Source organism: Esox lucius, chromosome 1 (assembly GCF_011004845.1).
Source record: "Esox lucius isolate fEsoLuc1 chromosome 1, fEsoLuc1.pri, whole genome shotgun sequence".
Taxonomy (NCBI): domain Eukaryota; kingdom Metazoa; phylum Chordata; class Actinopteri; order Esociformes; family Esocidae; genus Esox; species Esox lucius.
The window spans coordinates 26,316,646-26,334,019 of record NC_047569.1 but is presented as its reverse complement, the minus strand read 5'-3'; the positions used below and the strand labels follow the sequence as shown (position 1 = coordinate 26,334,019).

Sequence of the window (17,374 nt, the reverse complement as noted above, 5' to 3'; positions counted from 1 at the left end):
GTGATGACACAGGCTCCAGTGCTCACCTGGGTCTCAGCCACCATGTTCTCGTCAGGTTTCAGGTGGACAGTGAAGGCTTCTCTCATCTCTCTGACTCCATCGTAGAGGATCTCTATCTCGACATCGTGCTCTGTTTCGCCCTTTTTAAACTCAACGTCTGAGGTCAACAACCGGAAACAACACAGCTCTCGGTTAGACAGGAAGGCATGCAGCGTATATAGACGGCATGTACTGAGTCATTAATGCATTATCATCATTACCCTGTGGTATTCCTCACCTTCAGACACAGGATGGTAGTCCTCTCCAGACGTCGCTGATCCATCCTTGGTGTGGACACGGACTACAGAGACCTTGGATGTGTCTCCTACCCTGAGCACTGGGATCTTGACCGAAGACACCAGCCCTGACCTGCTGGGCTCACTCACACTGAACTTAGTCTCCCCAAACTTAATGATGGACTCTGGCAAAATATGGGTCAATGTCAGATGCAGACATAATGCGGTAAATACACGGTAGGTGACCTGAGGTACAACGTGAATACCAAGAAACACAAAGCGAACATCACAGAAAGAAGGCACAGACTGCGCTCTTACTGTCCGCGTCATCTTTGATCTTGACCAGAGTCTCGTTTCGTTTCCCAATGGAGGCCCCAAACGGTGAGTCGCTACGGGGCGACCCCAACACCAGCCTCAGCTCCTCTTCCTCTTCGTGCTCCGTGTCATCAACCAGGGACAGGACGCACGGCTTCTCTACCTCCCCTGTAGAGCGGGCGGGGGATGGGGTGGATGGGGGGGGGGGGGGGGTTGGGGTTTAGTAAACAGGAACTGAACCCGCGCGTTCCAACGCGTTCCACGGTGCTCAAAGAAACAACGCCCTGGTCGTCACCCAGGGTGTGAGGGTCACCTGGCAGGAAGGTGATGATGGAAGCGTCTGTGTTGGGGCGCTCGTCGAAGTCCATCATGACCTGGGCCGTGCCCTGTCGGGTGTAACAGCGGACTGTGGACCTGTGGCTGATGTCTCCGCTGCGGAACACCACGGCTGAGATCCCCCCGGCGTTCTCATGCCCCGTGTATATGGCATCACGGAACTGCACCTTAGGCACTGATGGTGGCGGGAAAGTAAGAAACCGTCCAGATTTGAATTTGATCTAAAGGCAGCGGCACTCTGCGATTGTGGTTGATGTGTTTTTAAAATGCCCTGCATCGTCAGAGAATATGGAACATTTTACATTTGCATAAGTCATTTAGCAGACGCTTTTATCCAGAGAGACTTAAAGTGAGTGCATACATTTTAAATAACCAGGGGAAACAACCAAACAGTTTAGTAGAAAGTGCATCCTAATCAAAGTTATTGACAAATGTCAGTGCTGGAAAGAAGATCACACAAATAAACAGACAAAAACAGACCGAGGCACTGGAAATATTTCAAGTACTCTATGAAAAGGTGTTTTTAAGACAAGTAAAGAAGGATCTGGAAGTGTCCCTAAGGGGTGGGGAGGCCAAGAGCCCAGAGGAGGCTGAACGAAGAGCCCAGAGGAGGCTGAACGAAGAGCCCAGAGGAGGCTTAACAAAGAGCCCCCGTGTCTCTTTCAATTCATCTGAGATTTTAAAACATCTCGGTTCACTCACGGTCTGACACAGAGTCGTTAATGTGGATGGTGGCCTTCCCTGGTTCTCCAAGAATGCCGTTCATGGGCATGCGGAGGACCAGCTCGAACCTCTCTGTCCCCTCCAGAACCGGCTGGCCTAGGTCATCCAGGATAGTCACCCTGAAAGTCTGCTGGCTGACACCTGGGGCAAAGTCCAGGTTACGACTGATCCCGACATAGTCCACGCCGGCTACAGGACATCAGAGGCAGTCAGTGAGTTAATCAGAAACAGGGAGTTTAATGAAATGAAACTGAAACAAGTCGACCATTCTTATTGATTCCCCCTACAACATCTGAATCTTCAAGACCAGTTTGCATTCCTCTGTCTTCACTCATCAAGCACAATCTCTCCTCCCTGCTCTGTACCTCCCTCCCACGTCTCTCTCACCCCTGGACCTCCCTACTTTGTCCCTCCTCGCTCCCTCCCCTTTATCTCACTCCCTTACCTATATCTCACCTTCCCTGTTCCTCTCTCCTCTAACCCTCCCATGTCTGTCACCTCTGTACCCCCATTGTCCCTCCCCTTGTCTGCAACTCCCTTCCTCTTTATGGAGTTTTACTGTGCAGAGTAAGGACACGGACCTTCTGCAGAGACAGGGTCTGTTTTCCTGGAGCGTACAGTGACCGTGGCCGTTTTAGAGAGGTCCGTCCCAGTTCTCCACACCTTCACCTCCAGGTACCCATCACTTTCATCCACATGGTAGTCTGTGTCTCCAAAGTAGAAGACTGGTGCTGTGGAGGAGTAGGGGAGAAAGGAACAGGAAACTTTGTTTCAGTTGGTTTCACAGCTGGATACTGTTTCTGTAAAACGTCAAGTTGAATTTGTAAAAACACACATTTCAACTACAATTACTGCTGATGACAGGATAAATGACTGCACACTGAGCCACTAGCTGGCACTCAACTCATTGCCAGTAAACCCCAGCACCTGAATTACAGTACGGTACATGTGAGAGGATGTTGTTCAGCAACATATACTTGGTTTAAACATAAAAAAGCCTAAAGGCACAGCTCAATTTCCGAGTCTGGTTGAAAGAAACCAGGGAAGTTTAGCCAGCTGCAGTAAAGGAAGGTGCGTGCGGGTGTGCGCCCGTGCTTGTGTTTGTGTGTGTGTGTGTGTGTGTGGGGGGGGACGACGACGACGACCTGTAGTCTGCCTGAGGTTAGTACTTTCTTGGGCCCAGATTCCTCTACAGCCCAACTCCACTCCACTGTCCCTCCATCTTTGTCTCATCTCCTTCACCCTCCCCCTCCCCTACCTCCCATACTGGGGATGCTGTGAACTGTGCCCTCTCTTGGGGAGTTGCTGTCAGCTAGCATCACAGCTGACTAACAGAAACAGGGAAACCCAGGGAGGGTGTTGACGGAGTCCAATGACCCCCACAGGGCCAGCGCCCTTGGTTCATTTACTAACAGCTGTGGGAACAGGAACAACACTGAGTTAACTGGAGTGGCAGTACACGGCTCTGAATGAACCTGTACAATAACTTTCTTGTGCGTTAAAATAGATCAACTCCTCTTACTAGACTGTTAGGACAATTGTTTTATGACTCTTTTATCATATTAACATGCCTACTGAACTACAGATGAAACCATGTCCCTCACTGGAAATAGCTTCGTCCAAAATGGCACCCAACTCCATACTGTTCTACTTTTCGATACGGCCAATGATGCTCCGCCCCTTTCAGACGTTGTCATGGTGAATACGTCAATGATTTGAACGATGCTCAGATTTCCACTGGCATAAACCCTGTTTCCATGACGATGACGATCCCACCTCTAGAATGGTCTGCTAGTTACCGGAGTGTCTCGCGTCAAAGTGACAAGAGGGGAGCTAGGAGGGGAGCAGAGAGGGAGGAGATGAAACACAAACTCTTCTACATTTTCAGTCTTTCAAAGTTTCTGAAATCTGAAGACATCCGTCTCTACTGTGGGAAGCAACCAGCCTTATTATGAGACAGGCCCGAAAGACGTGAAACATATCCCCGCTAACACGCTACGGAATCACAAATTATCCTGGAATCAAAGAAAGCCAAAACATTTCAAACAGGAATTGGAAATCACGATCTCACTGTATTAGACAGTTAGACAAGCTGCAGAGGGAAATGGTCTCTTCAGACAAAGCCTGAGGATTTGTGGTTGGAGGCTGCGATGTCAGGTATGAAAGTGCCTTTGAGGTTGAATTGATAACAGGCTTAAAGGGTCAAATACACATTTCCTACTTTATCTAGTTCAGGAATACACCTAGACAAAGAGTGTCAGGGGGGTTTCCCCAAACCTGCAGCTGTAGTAATAAGATAAGTTTGGCTTGTACAGCAGACGAACACAACCTTCAAAGAGGCAGAGCTCATTATGTGCAAAGTAAACCCAGTCTCATGGGCTGAGGTAGACATAGCACCACATCGCTGGTCTTCTGTAGGTCCCACCCAGACAAACACTGTATTTCTCTAGACAGAGAGGTCAAGGCAGGTGGAAGGACAACTAGATAGCATTTGAAAGTGGGCACACACAGGCCACAAACAGGAAATAACTCTGAGGTTGCTGAACAGGGTGTCATTTAACAAGCACTGAAGCTGTTTTCCCACTGCCACCAGTGAGGTGCCATCTATTATCTTGGGGGAAAAAACAGTTGTTTAAACAGGAATCATTTCCTTGAAGGATATGTCACAGTAAAGCATACATGAGTGTACGTGTGGCAGGTCCACAGAGAGAGAAAGTGACGAATGCACACGCTCAACAAACATAAAAACACACACTCACGCTTTCATACTACATATAATTGTCAGGCGCTTTAGGGACCACTGATCTATTGATCACATGTACACTTCATTTGCTCTGGTCACTTTCTATGTACATTCATGTACATAAGCACATTTTAATGTATCCATATATTGGCACTACAACACTTATTTATAATTTTATACATACTGATATACATACTGACCATATACATACTGACCATATACATACTGATCATAATCCCATTTGTACATTATTTGAAATAGCTTCTAGTCACTATTTGTATGTATATTTTGTATTTTCTGTTATTATTTTTGCTATATATATTTCTTAATTACTACGTAGAATGCCACTGTTCAAAATGACGCATGTTATTCGGTGCACTTGACAAATAAAATACTTTGACCAAAATGTGCTCCCGTAAATTGCATATTACCCCCAGAACCTAACCCTAAAATGAATCCTTCCAGTCCTGAATAATATCTTTGGGAAAACCCATGACCTTTGATGGAGGCCCTGCATTCTGACATTGGTTTGGACATGGCCCTCCAACATGCCTTGATACACACGTTCAGCAAAACAACCCAAAAACATCACTTAAACTCCTCCGTGTTTGAAAGGCAGCAGTATGAGAGATAATACAAGCGGAAAAAGGACTTCTGGGCCTCACAGTATAGTAACACACACACACAGACAGATACACACGTGATCTCCATCCATTCCTAAGAGACCTCTTTAATAGTGAACGCTTCCAACTACAGTAGCTGTTTGATCAGTGGTGAACTTTAGATGGCAGTCCCACAGCGCTGAATAACACCTCTGACAGAGGCAGCAGGGTTACAGAACAACGCTAATGTCACAGATCTCATATAAAGAGCATACCGCAGGAATCCTGTAGCAGCTTAACTAACACAGTGTCATATAGGCTACATTGGAAACATCTCTCATGTACTACAATACAGAGTAGTTGGCTGCAGTGATGTAATGGAAATATTAACTCATGTTCTCAGTCAAAGGAAACATCCTTCTTCATCATCATCACATGCGCACATACATGCACACAAACACACACACCCACACACACACACGCATACACACACACACACAGTTCCGTCCACGTAACACACGCTGCCTCCTTATCCACTCAGGGTTTTAACACATTCAAGTCTGCAGTGTGTCGGTCTGCCAGCCTAATGGGCTTCTGTCAGAATGACAAAACCTGTCCTTTCCTGTAGAGATAATTACTGTCTGATCTAAAATATACGGCCCGAGGATGTCAGGAACCACTGTGGATGGGTGAGGTGTGGAGGTGTGAGGTGTGGAGGTGTGAGGTACAGAGGTGTGAGGTACAGAGGTGTGAGGTGTGCAGGTGTGAGGTACAGAGGTGTGAGGTGTGGAGGTGTGAGGTACAGAGGTGTGAGGTGTGGAGGTGTGAGGTATGGAGGTGTGAGGTACAGAGGTGTGAGGTGTGGAGGTGTGAGGTGTGGAGGTGTGAGGTACAGAGGTGTGAGGTGTGGAGGTGTGAGGTATGGAGGTGTGAGGTACAGAGGTGTGAGGTGTGGAGGTGTGAGGTGTGGAGGTGTGAGGTACAGAGGTGTGAGGTGTGGAGGTGTGAGGTATGGAGGTGTGAGGTACAGAGGTGTGAGGTGTGGAGGTGTGAGGTACAGAGGTGTGAGGTGTGGAGGTGTGAGGTATGGAGGTGTGAGGTACAGAGGTGTGAGGTGTGGAGGTGTGAGGTATGGAGGTGTGAGGTACAGAGGTGTGAGGTGTGGAGAGGGGCCATAAAACATCACAATGCTTGTAGAGCAGAAAACACTCTTGTATGTGTATATTGGCTTGGTGGTCCACTTACAGAGGTAGTCTTCAGGTAACTAGAGCATTACCATTCTACCTACAGGCCAGACTGCATGTCCAGCCAGCTCTACAGTATGTCAATAAACGTTGCTTCCCATAAGTGAATCCCATTCTAGTAATGAAGATTATAATCAGAGCAGAAGGCAGTCCCTTTCCTTGGGGTTCTGTATGTCTGCAGGAGATTTTAGACATGGGAAACAAACCCTGTGACAAATAAAATGACTGCTGATCAAAAAGAGAAAAGCAAAAGACTTCCTTCATCAAAAGTATCAGAGATTGAGAACCAATACAGTATAGAAACTGAAAACTGCAGACTGTGTGCGTGTGTAGTTTGCATGTGTGAAGTTGCGAAGCTGCTGGGAGGCAGGAGAGAGCCACATTGACAGCGCCAGGTGCTCCACAACACACTCCCTCCCTGTTCATCCAGCAGTACTCAGGGGAGATGGGGAATTAGTCCAGGCTATGCCGGCATGCCGGAGTATCTGTGTCAGGCATGGAAATGCAGCAGGGTAACATGCTTATATCTCATCCCTGGGTCTGGAGGGCACTAACCAGGGCTCATAGGAAACATGCATCCACATGGGATACAGCCACGGCCTGGTAGAACCACAGTCAGTAATAGCAAGGGTTGATTTGTTGGTTCTCATTGTTGTCATTGTTGGTTAACAGTGTATTCATTTTTCTTTAACAGCTCAACAATGTCGGAAAAGGGTGGTTTGCCCACTTCAGGTTGGTGGAGAGTGCCTGCCTCAAGTGGAGGAGTTTAAGTATCTAGGGGTCTTGTTCACGAGTGAGGGAAGGATGGAACGGGAGATTGACAGACGGATCGGTGCAGCTTCTGCAGTAATGCAGTCGATGTATCGGTCTGTCGTGGTGAAGAAAGAGCTGAGCCGCAAGGCGAAGCTCTCGATTTACCAGTCAATCTACGTTCCTACTCTCACCTATGGTCATGAGCTTTGGGTCATGACCGAAAGGACAAGATCCCGGATACAGGCGGCCGAAATGAGCTTTCTCCGCAGGGTGGCCGGGCGATCCCTTAGACATAGGGTGAGAAGCTCGGTCACCCGGGAGGAGCTCAGAGTAGAGCCGCTGCTCCTCCACATCGAGAGGGGTCAGCTGAGGTGGCTTGGGCATCTTTTTCGGATGTCTCCGGAACGCCTTCCTGGGAAGGTGTTCCGGTCCCGTCCCACCGGGAGGAGACCCCGGGGAAGACCTAGGACACGCTGGAGGGACTATGTCTCCCGGCTGGCCTGGGAACGCCTCGGTGTCCCCCCGGAAGAGCTGGAGGAAGTGTCTGGGGAGAGGGAAGTCTGGGCATCCCTGCTTAGACTGCTGCCCCCGCGACCCGGCCCCGGATAAGCGGAAGAAGATGGTATGGTATGGTAGCTCAACAATGTTTGGAAGGCAAACAGGAAAGACAGAGTTCTTATACAGTGGGTATAGAAAAGAATCAACCCCCTTTAAAATAATCACATTTTGTTGCTTTGCAGCCTGAAGTGAAAACGGACAAAAACTTTTTTTTATTCAGCTGAATTTACAACTTATAACATCCAAGTGAAAGATATAATACCCACTTGTCAGAAAAAAATATATACAAATAAAAAAACAGAATCACTGAGTTTGGGAAAATCACCCCCCTTCTAAAAATTACTTGTAAACCCAACCAGACTTTCAGCTGTGATCAGCTGTGGTCATTTTGGTTAGCTCAGCAAGAAACAAGTCAGGAGATGGATAAAAAAAAAAATTCAAAGGCTTTATCAGTGACTAGAAGCACAGTGAAGTCTATTATTAAGTAGTGGAAGGTATTTGGTACAACACAGACACTCCCTGGGTCAGGATGTCGCTCCAAACTGGATGAAAGAGCCCGGAGTGTACTGGTCAGAGAGGCTACCAAGAGGCCTACAGCAACTCTGAAGCCGTTGCAGGAATTCATGACAAAGAGTGCTCATTGTGTGCATGTGACAACTATATCACAAATTCTCCACAAATGTGGCTTGTATGGGAGGGTTGCAAGAAAAAAGCCACTCCTCAAGAAAGGCCACATGCAGTCATGACTGAGCTTTGCCAAAACGCACCTTGAAGATTCTAAGGCCACGTGGAAAAAGGTGTTATGGTCAGATGAGACTAAAATGGAATTATTTGGCCTCAACGCCAAACAATATGTCGGGTGAAAATCCAATACAGTTCACCCTCCAAATAACACCATTCCTACAGTAAAGCATGGAGGTGGTAATATCATGTTATGGGGTTGTTTCTCTGCAGCAGGGACTGGAGCACTTGTCAGGATATAAGGAAAAATGGATGGGGCAAAATACTGTCAGATTCTTGAGGAAAATCCGCTGTTCTCTGCCAGAAAGTTGTCAATGGGAAGAAGATTTACATTCCAACATGACAATGACCCAAAGCAGACAGCAAAACTAACCACACAGTGGTTGAAGGAGAAAAAGGTGAATGTCCTTGCATGGTCTAGTCAGAGCCTGGACTTAAACCCCATTGAAAATCTGTGAAATGACTTGAAGTCAGCAGTCCACAAACGGTCACCATCAAATTTAACTGAACTTGAGCAGTTCTGCAAAGAAGAGTGGTCAAATATTGCAATGTCTAGGTGTGCAAAGTTAGTAGAGACATATCCCAACAGACTAAAGGCTGTAATTAAAGCAAAGGGTGGTTCAACTAAATACTAACACAAGGGGGTGATCCTTTTTCCAACTCAGTGATTTTGTTTTTTTATTTTTTATTTTTTCTGACATGTTGGTGTTATATCTTTCACTTGGATGTTATCAGTTGCACTGAGTAAATACAGCTGAATGAAACAAAAACTGTCTGTCTTCATTTCAGGCTGCAAAGCAACAAAATGTGATTGTTTTAAAGGGGGGTGATTATTTTCTATACCCACTGTAAGCACCCTGAGATAAGATAAGTGTCTTTGCTGCAGAAATGAAATGTTCACAGAGGTACTGAGCTAGCTGAACAGGTGGTAACAGATCAAAGGTATTTCCTAGCTGTCACTGGGTCACAATGACCCAGACCTGGTCATACTACTAGACTAGACCCACACCTGGTCATACTACTAGACTGGACCCACACCTGGTCAAACAGTAGACTGGACCCACACCTGGTCAGACGGTAGACTGGACCCACACCTGGTCAAACAGTAGACTGGACCCACACCTGGTCAGACGGTAGACTGGACCCACACCTGGTCATACAGTAGACCCACAGTGGACCCACACCTTGAATATTTCAAGGGAACATTTTAAGGGAATCCACAGAAAGTACTGACTTGTTAATCGATTTGTTAATTTTCATTGTATCAATCATTCTTTGAAATAATTGATACAATGACATATGCATATTAAACGAACAATAACAAATGAATGGAACTCAAGTGCCTCTTAACGTGAGCTTAAGGTTTGTCGTGTTTTATCTCCTGATATAGAACATTGGCTTTGTTCTGCATAATTTTCATTAACCTAAAACAACAGTCTAGTGTTAACACACCCTCAGTCCTGACTTTAGTTTACCTCAAAGACCCCCTCATGCCAACAACAGTCAATGTCTCTCTTCTCATTGAGCTCTTATCTAACTGACATCATTTTCTTTCCAGAGCACAGGGCTTATGGGGCCTCCACTGTGTGGCTGACTGAGAAACAGGATAATCTCCCTCCTGCATGTAATTTGGCTAGGTGGAGCAGATTCATGTATAGCACACGCACCCACACACACACGCACATGCACACACACATGCACACACACACACACACACACACGCACACACACACGCGCACACACACACACACACACACACACACACACACACACACACACACACACACACACACACTTTCACACACACAGAGGGGGTAGGGCATAGGGAACAACCCACTGTGTGAAAACTTGCTTTGTGTACATTCTTATTGTTATCTTATTATGGAATCTGCTTTCTGTCTGTAGGGTGTCAAGAATCAGAGTAAGACAAAGAATTGGGGAAGAACATAGCCTGAGGCTGCTGTCTGACAAGCTGTCTGGTGTCCTTGCTGGTGATGTCAGATGCTGTAACCTGATCAATACAAAGAAGGCATTAGGTAAAACAATGGGGCTGCTCCTCCCAAGACAACCCTGGATCAGAGGTAATGAGTATGTATAAGGTGCCAGGATACAAAAAATAGAGATGGAGAGAGAGAGACAGAGAGATCGGGTTGTTTAAAAGGATACAGACTATTATAGAACTGTAATACATGATACAGACTATTATAGAACTGTAATACATGATACAGACTATTGTAGAACTGTAATACATGACACAGACTATTATAGAACTGTAATACATGATACAAACTATTATAGAACTGTAATACATGATACAGACTATTATAGAACTGTAATACATGATACTGACTATTGTAGAACTGTAATACATGATACAAACTATTATAGAACTGTAATACATGATACAGGCTATTATAGAACTGTAATACATGATACAGACTATTATAGAACTGTAATACATGATACAGACTATTATAGGACTGTAATACATGATACAGAGTATTATAGAACTGTAATACATGCTACAGACTATTATAGAACTGTAATACATGATACAGGCTATTATAGAACTGTAATACATGATACAGACTATTATAGAACTGTAATACATGATACAGACTATTGTAGAACTGTAATACATGATACAGACTATTACAGAACTGTAATACATGATACAGACTATTATAGAACTGTAATACATGATACAGACTATTATAGAACTGTAATACATGATACAGACTAGTATGGGACTGTCATGAATGACACAAAATGATATAGGACAGTTTTATAGAATTAAATCAATAATATAATAATATGTCGTAGATCTAACCAGAGTTAATCTGTTGTAGAGCTGACCATAGTTAACCTGTTGCGGATCTAAGCGTAGTTTATCTGTTGTAGATCTGACAGTAGTTAATCAACCATAGTTAATCTGATGCAGATTTAACCATAGTTAATTTGTTGTAGATCTAACTATAGTTAATCTGTTGTAGATCAAACGTAGTTAATATGTTGTAGATCTAACGATAGTTAATTTGTTGTAGATCAAACTGTAGTTAATCTGTTGTAGACCTAACCATAGTTAATCTTCCAGTAGATCTAACCATAATTAATCTGTTGTAGATCTAAATATAGTTAACCTTTTGTAGATCTAACTAAGGTTACTCGACACAATAAAACTGGTTGTTTGGATCCTGGATGCTGAGTAGCGTTTCAAGCCATGTTGACAAGAGACAAACCTACTGTACTGTCTGCCTTTTAACAGTTCCATCTCACAGGGGTGCCTGCGCCTCAATAAGGATTTCATCACGTTTAAGCTGCTGTCTGAATCAATGTTTGTTTTTATCAACTTGCATGTAGTTTTCCCTTGACAAACCTCGCATTTAGTTGGGAGCTGCAGAGATAAATTTAAATTGGGTGGTGTGTCTGTGTGAACTTCTGGTTTTGGTTTACTTTTGATATGTGAACTGCCCTGGGTGCAGGCAACAATGAGTGATTCACACTGTGCGGACAAGACAATATTTATGTTCTGAACAAGGCAACAAAATGCATCAACATTATATTATGACCATGGATACTATGAAATTCAAATAGAAAATGAGGTGTGGATAGAATGATAATTAAGCTAGTCACTGTCATTACGGTTCCTTTCCTTACATGACATGAGTAAGTCATGTAAGAAAAGGCAAGCGACAGGAACTTAACCAGCCTGAATGGCAAGAACGAACAACCAGTCCGTTCATGTAGCAACAAGAAAAAAAGAAATAAAAAAGAAATAAGTTAATACCTACAGGCCAGACTTCTGTGTCAACATGAAAAATATCTAACCAGATGTTACTAACCAATTTACATTTTCACTTGTTCACTTCCCAAAATATTTCGAAATTCAAATATATAAGGCAGGGACAACAGCATTTAACTGTGGCTGTATTGATGATACAGTACTGTTTTGTTAAATAACAGTCTATTTTGCTTGGTTATGTCCTGCTTCTTCCAATTCGTTTAAGACCCAAACTACAGTAAAACATCTTTGATTGAGGTGTGAAAAGGAAGATTGAGTGATTATACCAAGGTCTTCTACATCCACTTCCCCTTTCACACTGGGGCTTCCTTTCGATATCAATCTAAATTCACACACACACAAACACACACACACACAAACACACACACACACAAACACACACACACACAAAACAAAATAGAAATGGTCTATGGGAAGATAGGGACCTAGCCAGGCATATATGAAAGAAAGGAATGCTCAAGAGGTGTATTTGAAGAAAGGCTTTGCAGGAGACAGAGGAGACCATCAGATAGTGATAAGCCCGGAGATAGGGGCATCCCTCCATTCAGAGGAGCTGGTTCTCAGTTCAGGTGATGTTACTCAGAAACCGATAAACATACATTACAAAAACACAGGAAGCAGACGGATGCATGCTTTTCCTATTGTCACTCATTTATATACCCGAGGAGTCATGTTTTCTCTCTCTACTCCTCATGTTGTGCGTTCATGTGTGTCTTTTGAAGGTCCTCTAATCTGTCTGATCTTTCATGAATATCATCATTAAAGTTCAATGAATTCTATTAAAAGTCCCCTGTCATCAGTAACACACACACACCAAAACATTTTCTGACCGTCAGTCCTGAAAAAAAGAATCTTTCAGGACTGACAGGCTGGAGCAACATAACTTATCTCTGAGTCACGATCACCATCCGTGAACAATCAAGCATTAGTCCCTTACTGCTGCCCAATACAGTGAAAATATCTTGAAAGCCTCAACTAAAATAAACGGAGAAACGTATCCGACTGTGCACGTTTGTCCACTGAAAGGCATGAAACAACAGCCACATTGATGCCTTACACAGTGAACCACAGCCTTGGTGGAAGCCCTGCAGTACATACGCAACAACGCACGGTGAGGAGTGCACGGTGAGGAGTGCACGGTGAGGAGCGCACGGTGAGGTTACCGTCATCCAGGTCTGGTGTGATGGTAACCCTGGTGGAGCTGTATTCCCGCCCCAGTCGGCCTCCCATGGGCATGCTGAGGGTCACGTCGAAGCTCTCCTCCTCTTCATACAGAGAGTCATCTATGATCACCACACGGCACATCTTCTCCGTCTCACCCTTACTGAAGCGCAGGACACTGCTGTGCTCCTCGGGTCGGGATATATAATCAGAGTAGGACAGCACTGTGGTGGGAATGGTCCCGGTGGCGCTGGCTGTAGGAGACAGGGATGAGACCGGGATGAGACAGGGATGAGACAGGGATGAGACAGGGATGAGACAGGGATGAGGAGGCGAGAAGAGGAGGAGATATGGAGCATGAGTGGGACAGGACTGCAGCGGAGGCGCTACCCGCGCCCATGGAGGGAGCGACGGAGATAGAGAAGACGGAAAGGAGGACAGGTGAGAGGACTGGAACTGGGGCGTTATCTCATGTAAGGTGTGTGTCTGTGTGTGTGTGTGTTTGTTTGTGGACTGTACCTTGCTGTGTGTAGCAGATGACCATGAGTTCCTGGGTGACGTCACCACTCCTACGGACTGGGATCAGAAGCTCCCCAATACCCTCCTCTACGGAGTAGACCGCAGACGGGATGAACACCGTGGACTCTGAGAGGAGAGACAGACAGAGAGAGGGAGCAGGACGCGGAGAGAGATTGAGAGGAAGGGCAGGGAGTGTGGAGACAGTGGAGAGAGATGAATCATCATGCCATCCTACTCTGCGTATCCAGTATATCACTAATACTTACACTATGCTGATGAGCAACATTGTGTTGAATATTTCTGTCTGGGATAACAAGACTTTATGTGGCAGTTGATGCCTTTGAGCTAGGTTCTTCTGAGGGTTGTATGCAGTTCTATAAAGGATGTGTTGACCAAGTGAATTAATAAAGACTATAAAAAACATACAATCTGCATTGCAAATGGGAACAAATTTCGTAGTATACTACTTTTGACCAGAGCCCTTTTGCAGGCCTTGGTCAAAATAATACATCATATTGGAAATAGAGTAATATTTGGGATACATGCAGACGCTGTGATGATATCTAACATCAGTAGTTGGCAAGGACAACTACTCAGAAGCCTTTCTGATCTGACAGTTGGCGCACAGGGACCAATAAGAATTCAGGCTTCCACAGAGGGACCAATCAGAATGAAGGAATCGTCAGACGGATGGACAACAACGCTGCTCCCAAACTCTCTTCTTCTTTCAATTCCTTTTTTATATAAAAAAACTTTGGCATGGAAGACATGCTTAGAATGCACTGGCAAGTGGAAAATAAGAAACATAATAAAGAACAAAAATAAAAACAAATGAGTAAACATGGTTTGGGTCTTCTGTAGCCTGGCCTTTGAGCCATGCCTCTGTAGTCACTCAGCAGTGGAACTGATCAGTAAGTCAGGATACACAACCCCTGAGTTCAGGCACAGTTCCACAATGTTATTTGAGTCGCCTGTATCATCTATAGCTTTTAAATTGACTGTCATGTTTTGATGAGTTGTTCCTGACACTGACTAAGGCATAACTAAAATGTATCTAAACATCATAAAATGCTCCAAGACAATCTCAATACTCATTCTGGTAAGTATAATTATTCAAACTTTGAACATGGATTTAGAGCTAAATGAAAGAATAAATGGAGTGCAGGGACATTATCATCATCTAGAACAGGATTAAGGTAATATCAGTGTTTTTAAATATTTAACAACTTGCCAATGCAGGGAACATGCAAATTTGAAAAAGCATTTTGTCTGTAATAAAACAAACAAAAATGATCCTACATACATTGTACAAAAAACCTAATTCCAAAGGTTCTTTACTGGTAATCTGTGCAAATAAGGAGTCAGTGAGCAAGCAGAGCCTTAACTCCAAACGGCCAACAGTCCCATTGGACCAATTACTGATCTGACCAGGAAACTGGACTTATGGCTCCCTGCCCAGTCTGGCCGTATCTTGGCCACAAAATTGGATGTTCTTCCTCCTATTCAGACAGGCTGAACCTTCAAGCTAACAGCCCTACCAAGAAAAAAACATAATGTAAGCTCCAAGCTGACAGGCCTTAATGCGGAAAGTATATTCTCTCGCTTTCTCTCTCTCTGCTTCAATGTGGAGATTTTATTCAGTCTCTCTGTCTCTCTCTAAGTTACTAAACTCAAACGTTTCGTACAAAAGAGCCGATAGAAACTAGATTGGGTTTTCGGAGACAAACATGGCTGTCCCCCTGTACATTTGAATCAGCCTACGTTGTTGATGGACAAAAGAAGAATCATGTCAAGATGGGGAGAGTGTCATTCATACCTCAGACTTCTAACTCAGTGCTCACACAGCAACGGGCTTGGCTGCTGTATAAACTATACAGGGAATAGTGTGCCTTTGGGAGCACCACATGGGAGCCCTGGGAAGGCATTTCCCACACCCTTGGTCTGTCAGCCTAAACTCTGGGATTCTCAAAACCCTATGTAACCCTGTTCATTTATTCATTTACCCTTGTTTTAACCTCTATGGAGAGGAACAATTCTGCATATGGTCTTTTGTTGGAGTTTTATGGATCACTATTTCTAAACTTGGTTTGCTACACTGCTAGTAACTTATCTAGAATTTTCCAAAATGTAACCCTTAACACTCATGTTGGTTTCCATCATGAGACCTTTATGTCAGCGTCCTACCTCCATTTAAATCAGGCTCTGGGGCCAGGCAAGGGATCGATAAGAAGCTGAGGAAGACTGATGTGATACACTGGCCTTTCTGCACTCAGTCACCTGCTGGTACACAAGGCCTATCCCAAAGACTCTTACTGACGTTTAGTATTTAAACACTGTTACTCTGAAAGTGTGGCCCATACCGTCAGCTGGGTCCAGTATCTCCACAGTGGCGCTGTCAGGGAACTCCAGGGCGGCCATGACAGGTTCAGACAGAAGGATTTGGAAGGTCTCAGACTGCTCATACTCCCCATCCTGGTGGATCCTCACCCTCCATGTAGCCAGGGACTGACCTGGGTTAAACTGGACCTGCTTTTGGGCTTTACCACGGAAGTCCTTATCCTTCTCCGCCGTGCCATCTCTGGTTCCGATGCCTAAGAGTGGAGAGTGGGGGTGAAGAGGACAGTGGTGAAGAGGGGAGGGGGGAGAGAAGAGGGAGTTGAGATGGGAAGATAAGTAAGCACTATTTGACGCACATTTAAAGTGGAAAAAAAGGGAACATCTAAAAAAAAAAAAAATAACGAGTCAAAATGTCGTCCAGCATTCGGATTTAATAATCAGTCAAAAGGGGAGAACATAGCCACTTCAGAGATGCAGGTGGAGAGGCAGTAACTACAGCTCTGCTGTGTCAGCTGGCAGATGGCTCTGGCATGGACCAGCAGGAGGGACCACGGTAATCATTGAATTACCTGGACAAGGGAATGCTAATCAGGACGGTAATCAGGACGCCTTGACGTGGAGGCTATTCCCTCTCCTGTCACTCAAGCCCCAAGAGGTCTGACTCCACACAGAGGGCACAGCAAAACATGTCAATCTTACCAAGGTCCATTACCTTTCAAACTCCATTTAGATTCCCCTCCCCCCTCCTTGTTAGGCAATTAGGATATCTGGAGGGTGATTTCTGTTTATGTGTGTTGGTGTGAAGCTATTGGTAGATTGACATGTTGTTACAGTGTGGCCCAACATCCTGTGTCCCCTGCCCAGCCTGTCCAGTCTAGCTCCCCCAGTCGAGGTGGTGGTTGTTAATGTCAGTGTGGGTTGATCAAATCTGCCTACGGAACTTTGACACGGCACCAGAAATGTGTGGAGAACACTGGGTTGGAAAACACTGGATGTAAGCCTGCCAATTTGAAATAATTAGCCTAGTTTCTAATTAGCCTATTTGCTGTATCATTTCACAAGGCCTTTGAACGTTTGAAATGCAGTGTGTTTGACCTAAAACAAAGCCTATTTAGATAAAAACATGAAAATAAATGTACATAAATACATGCAGTATTGTGAACCGGAGATAAGAAACATTTTTAAATACCCACAGGGAAAAGAACACACAGTACATCAAAGTTATATATTTAGTAGTAATTATTTGTAATTCATTAAAAGCACGT

General features: G+C 44.6%; 1 protein-coding gene across 1 annotated transcript in view; it reads right to left on the bottom strand.

The window, feature by feature from the left end:
• frem2b (FRAS1 related extracellular matrix 2b) overlaps nucleotides 1–17,374 on the bottom strand; it is a 77,518-nt gene that overhangs the window by 13,989 nt on the left and 46,155 nt on the right. Inside the window, exons 6-14 of the mRNA XM_020049828.2 lie at nucleotides 16,133–16,363; nucleotides 13,773–13,898; nucleotides 13,256–13,507; nucleotides 2,231–2,380; nucleotides 1,629–1,838; nucleotides 904–1,101; nucleotides 594–758; nucleotides 278–460; nucleotides 27–157 (exon numbers count right to left, since the gene is read on the bottom strand). Of these exons, the coding sequence (XP_019905387.2) occupies nucleotides 27–157; nucleotides 278–460; nucleotides 594–758; nucleotides 904–1,101; nucleotides 1,629–1,838; nucleotides 2,231–2,380; nucleotides 13,256–13,507; nucleotides 13,773–13,898; nucleotides 16,133–16,363 (1,646 nt within the window). The remainder of the gene's footprint in view (nucleotides 1–26; nucleotides 158–277; nucleotides 461–593; nucleotides 759–903; nucleotides 1,102–1,628; nucleotides 1,839–2,230; nucleotides 2,381–13,255; nucleotides 13,508–13,772; nucleotides 13,899–16,132; nucleotides 16,364–17,374) is intronic.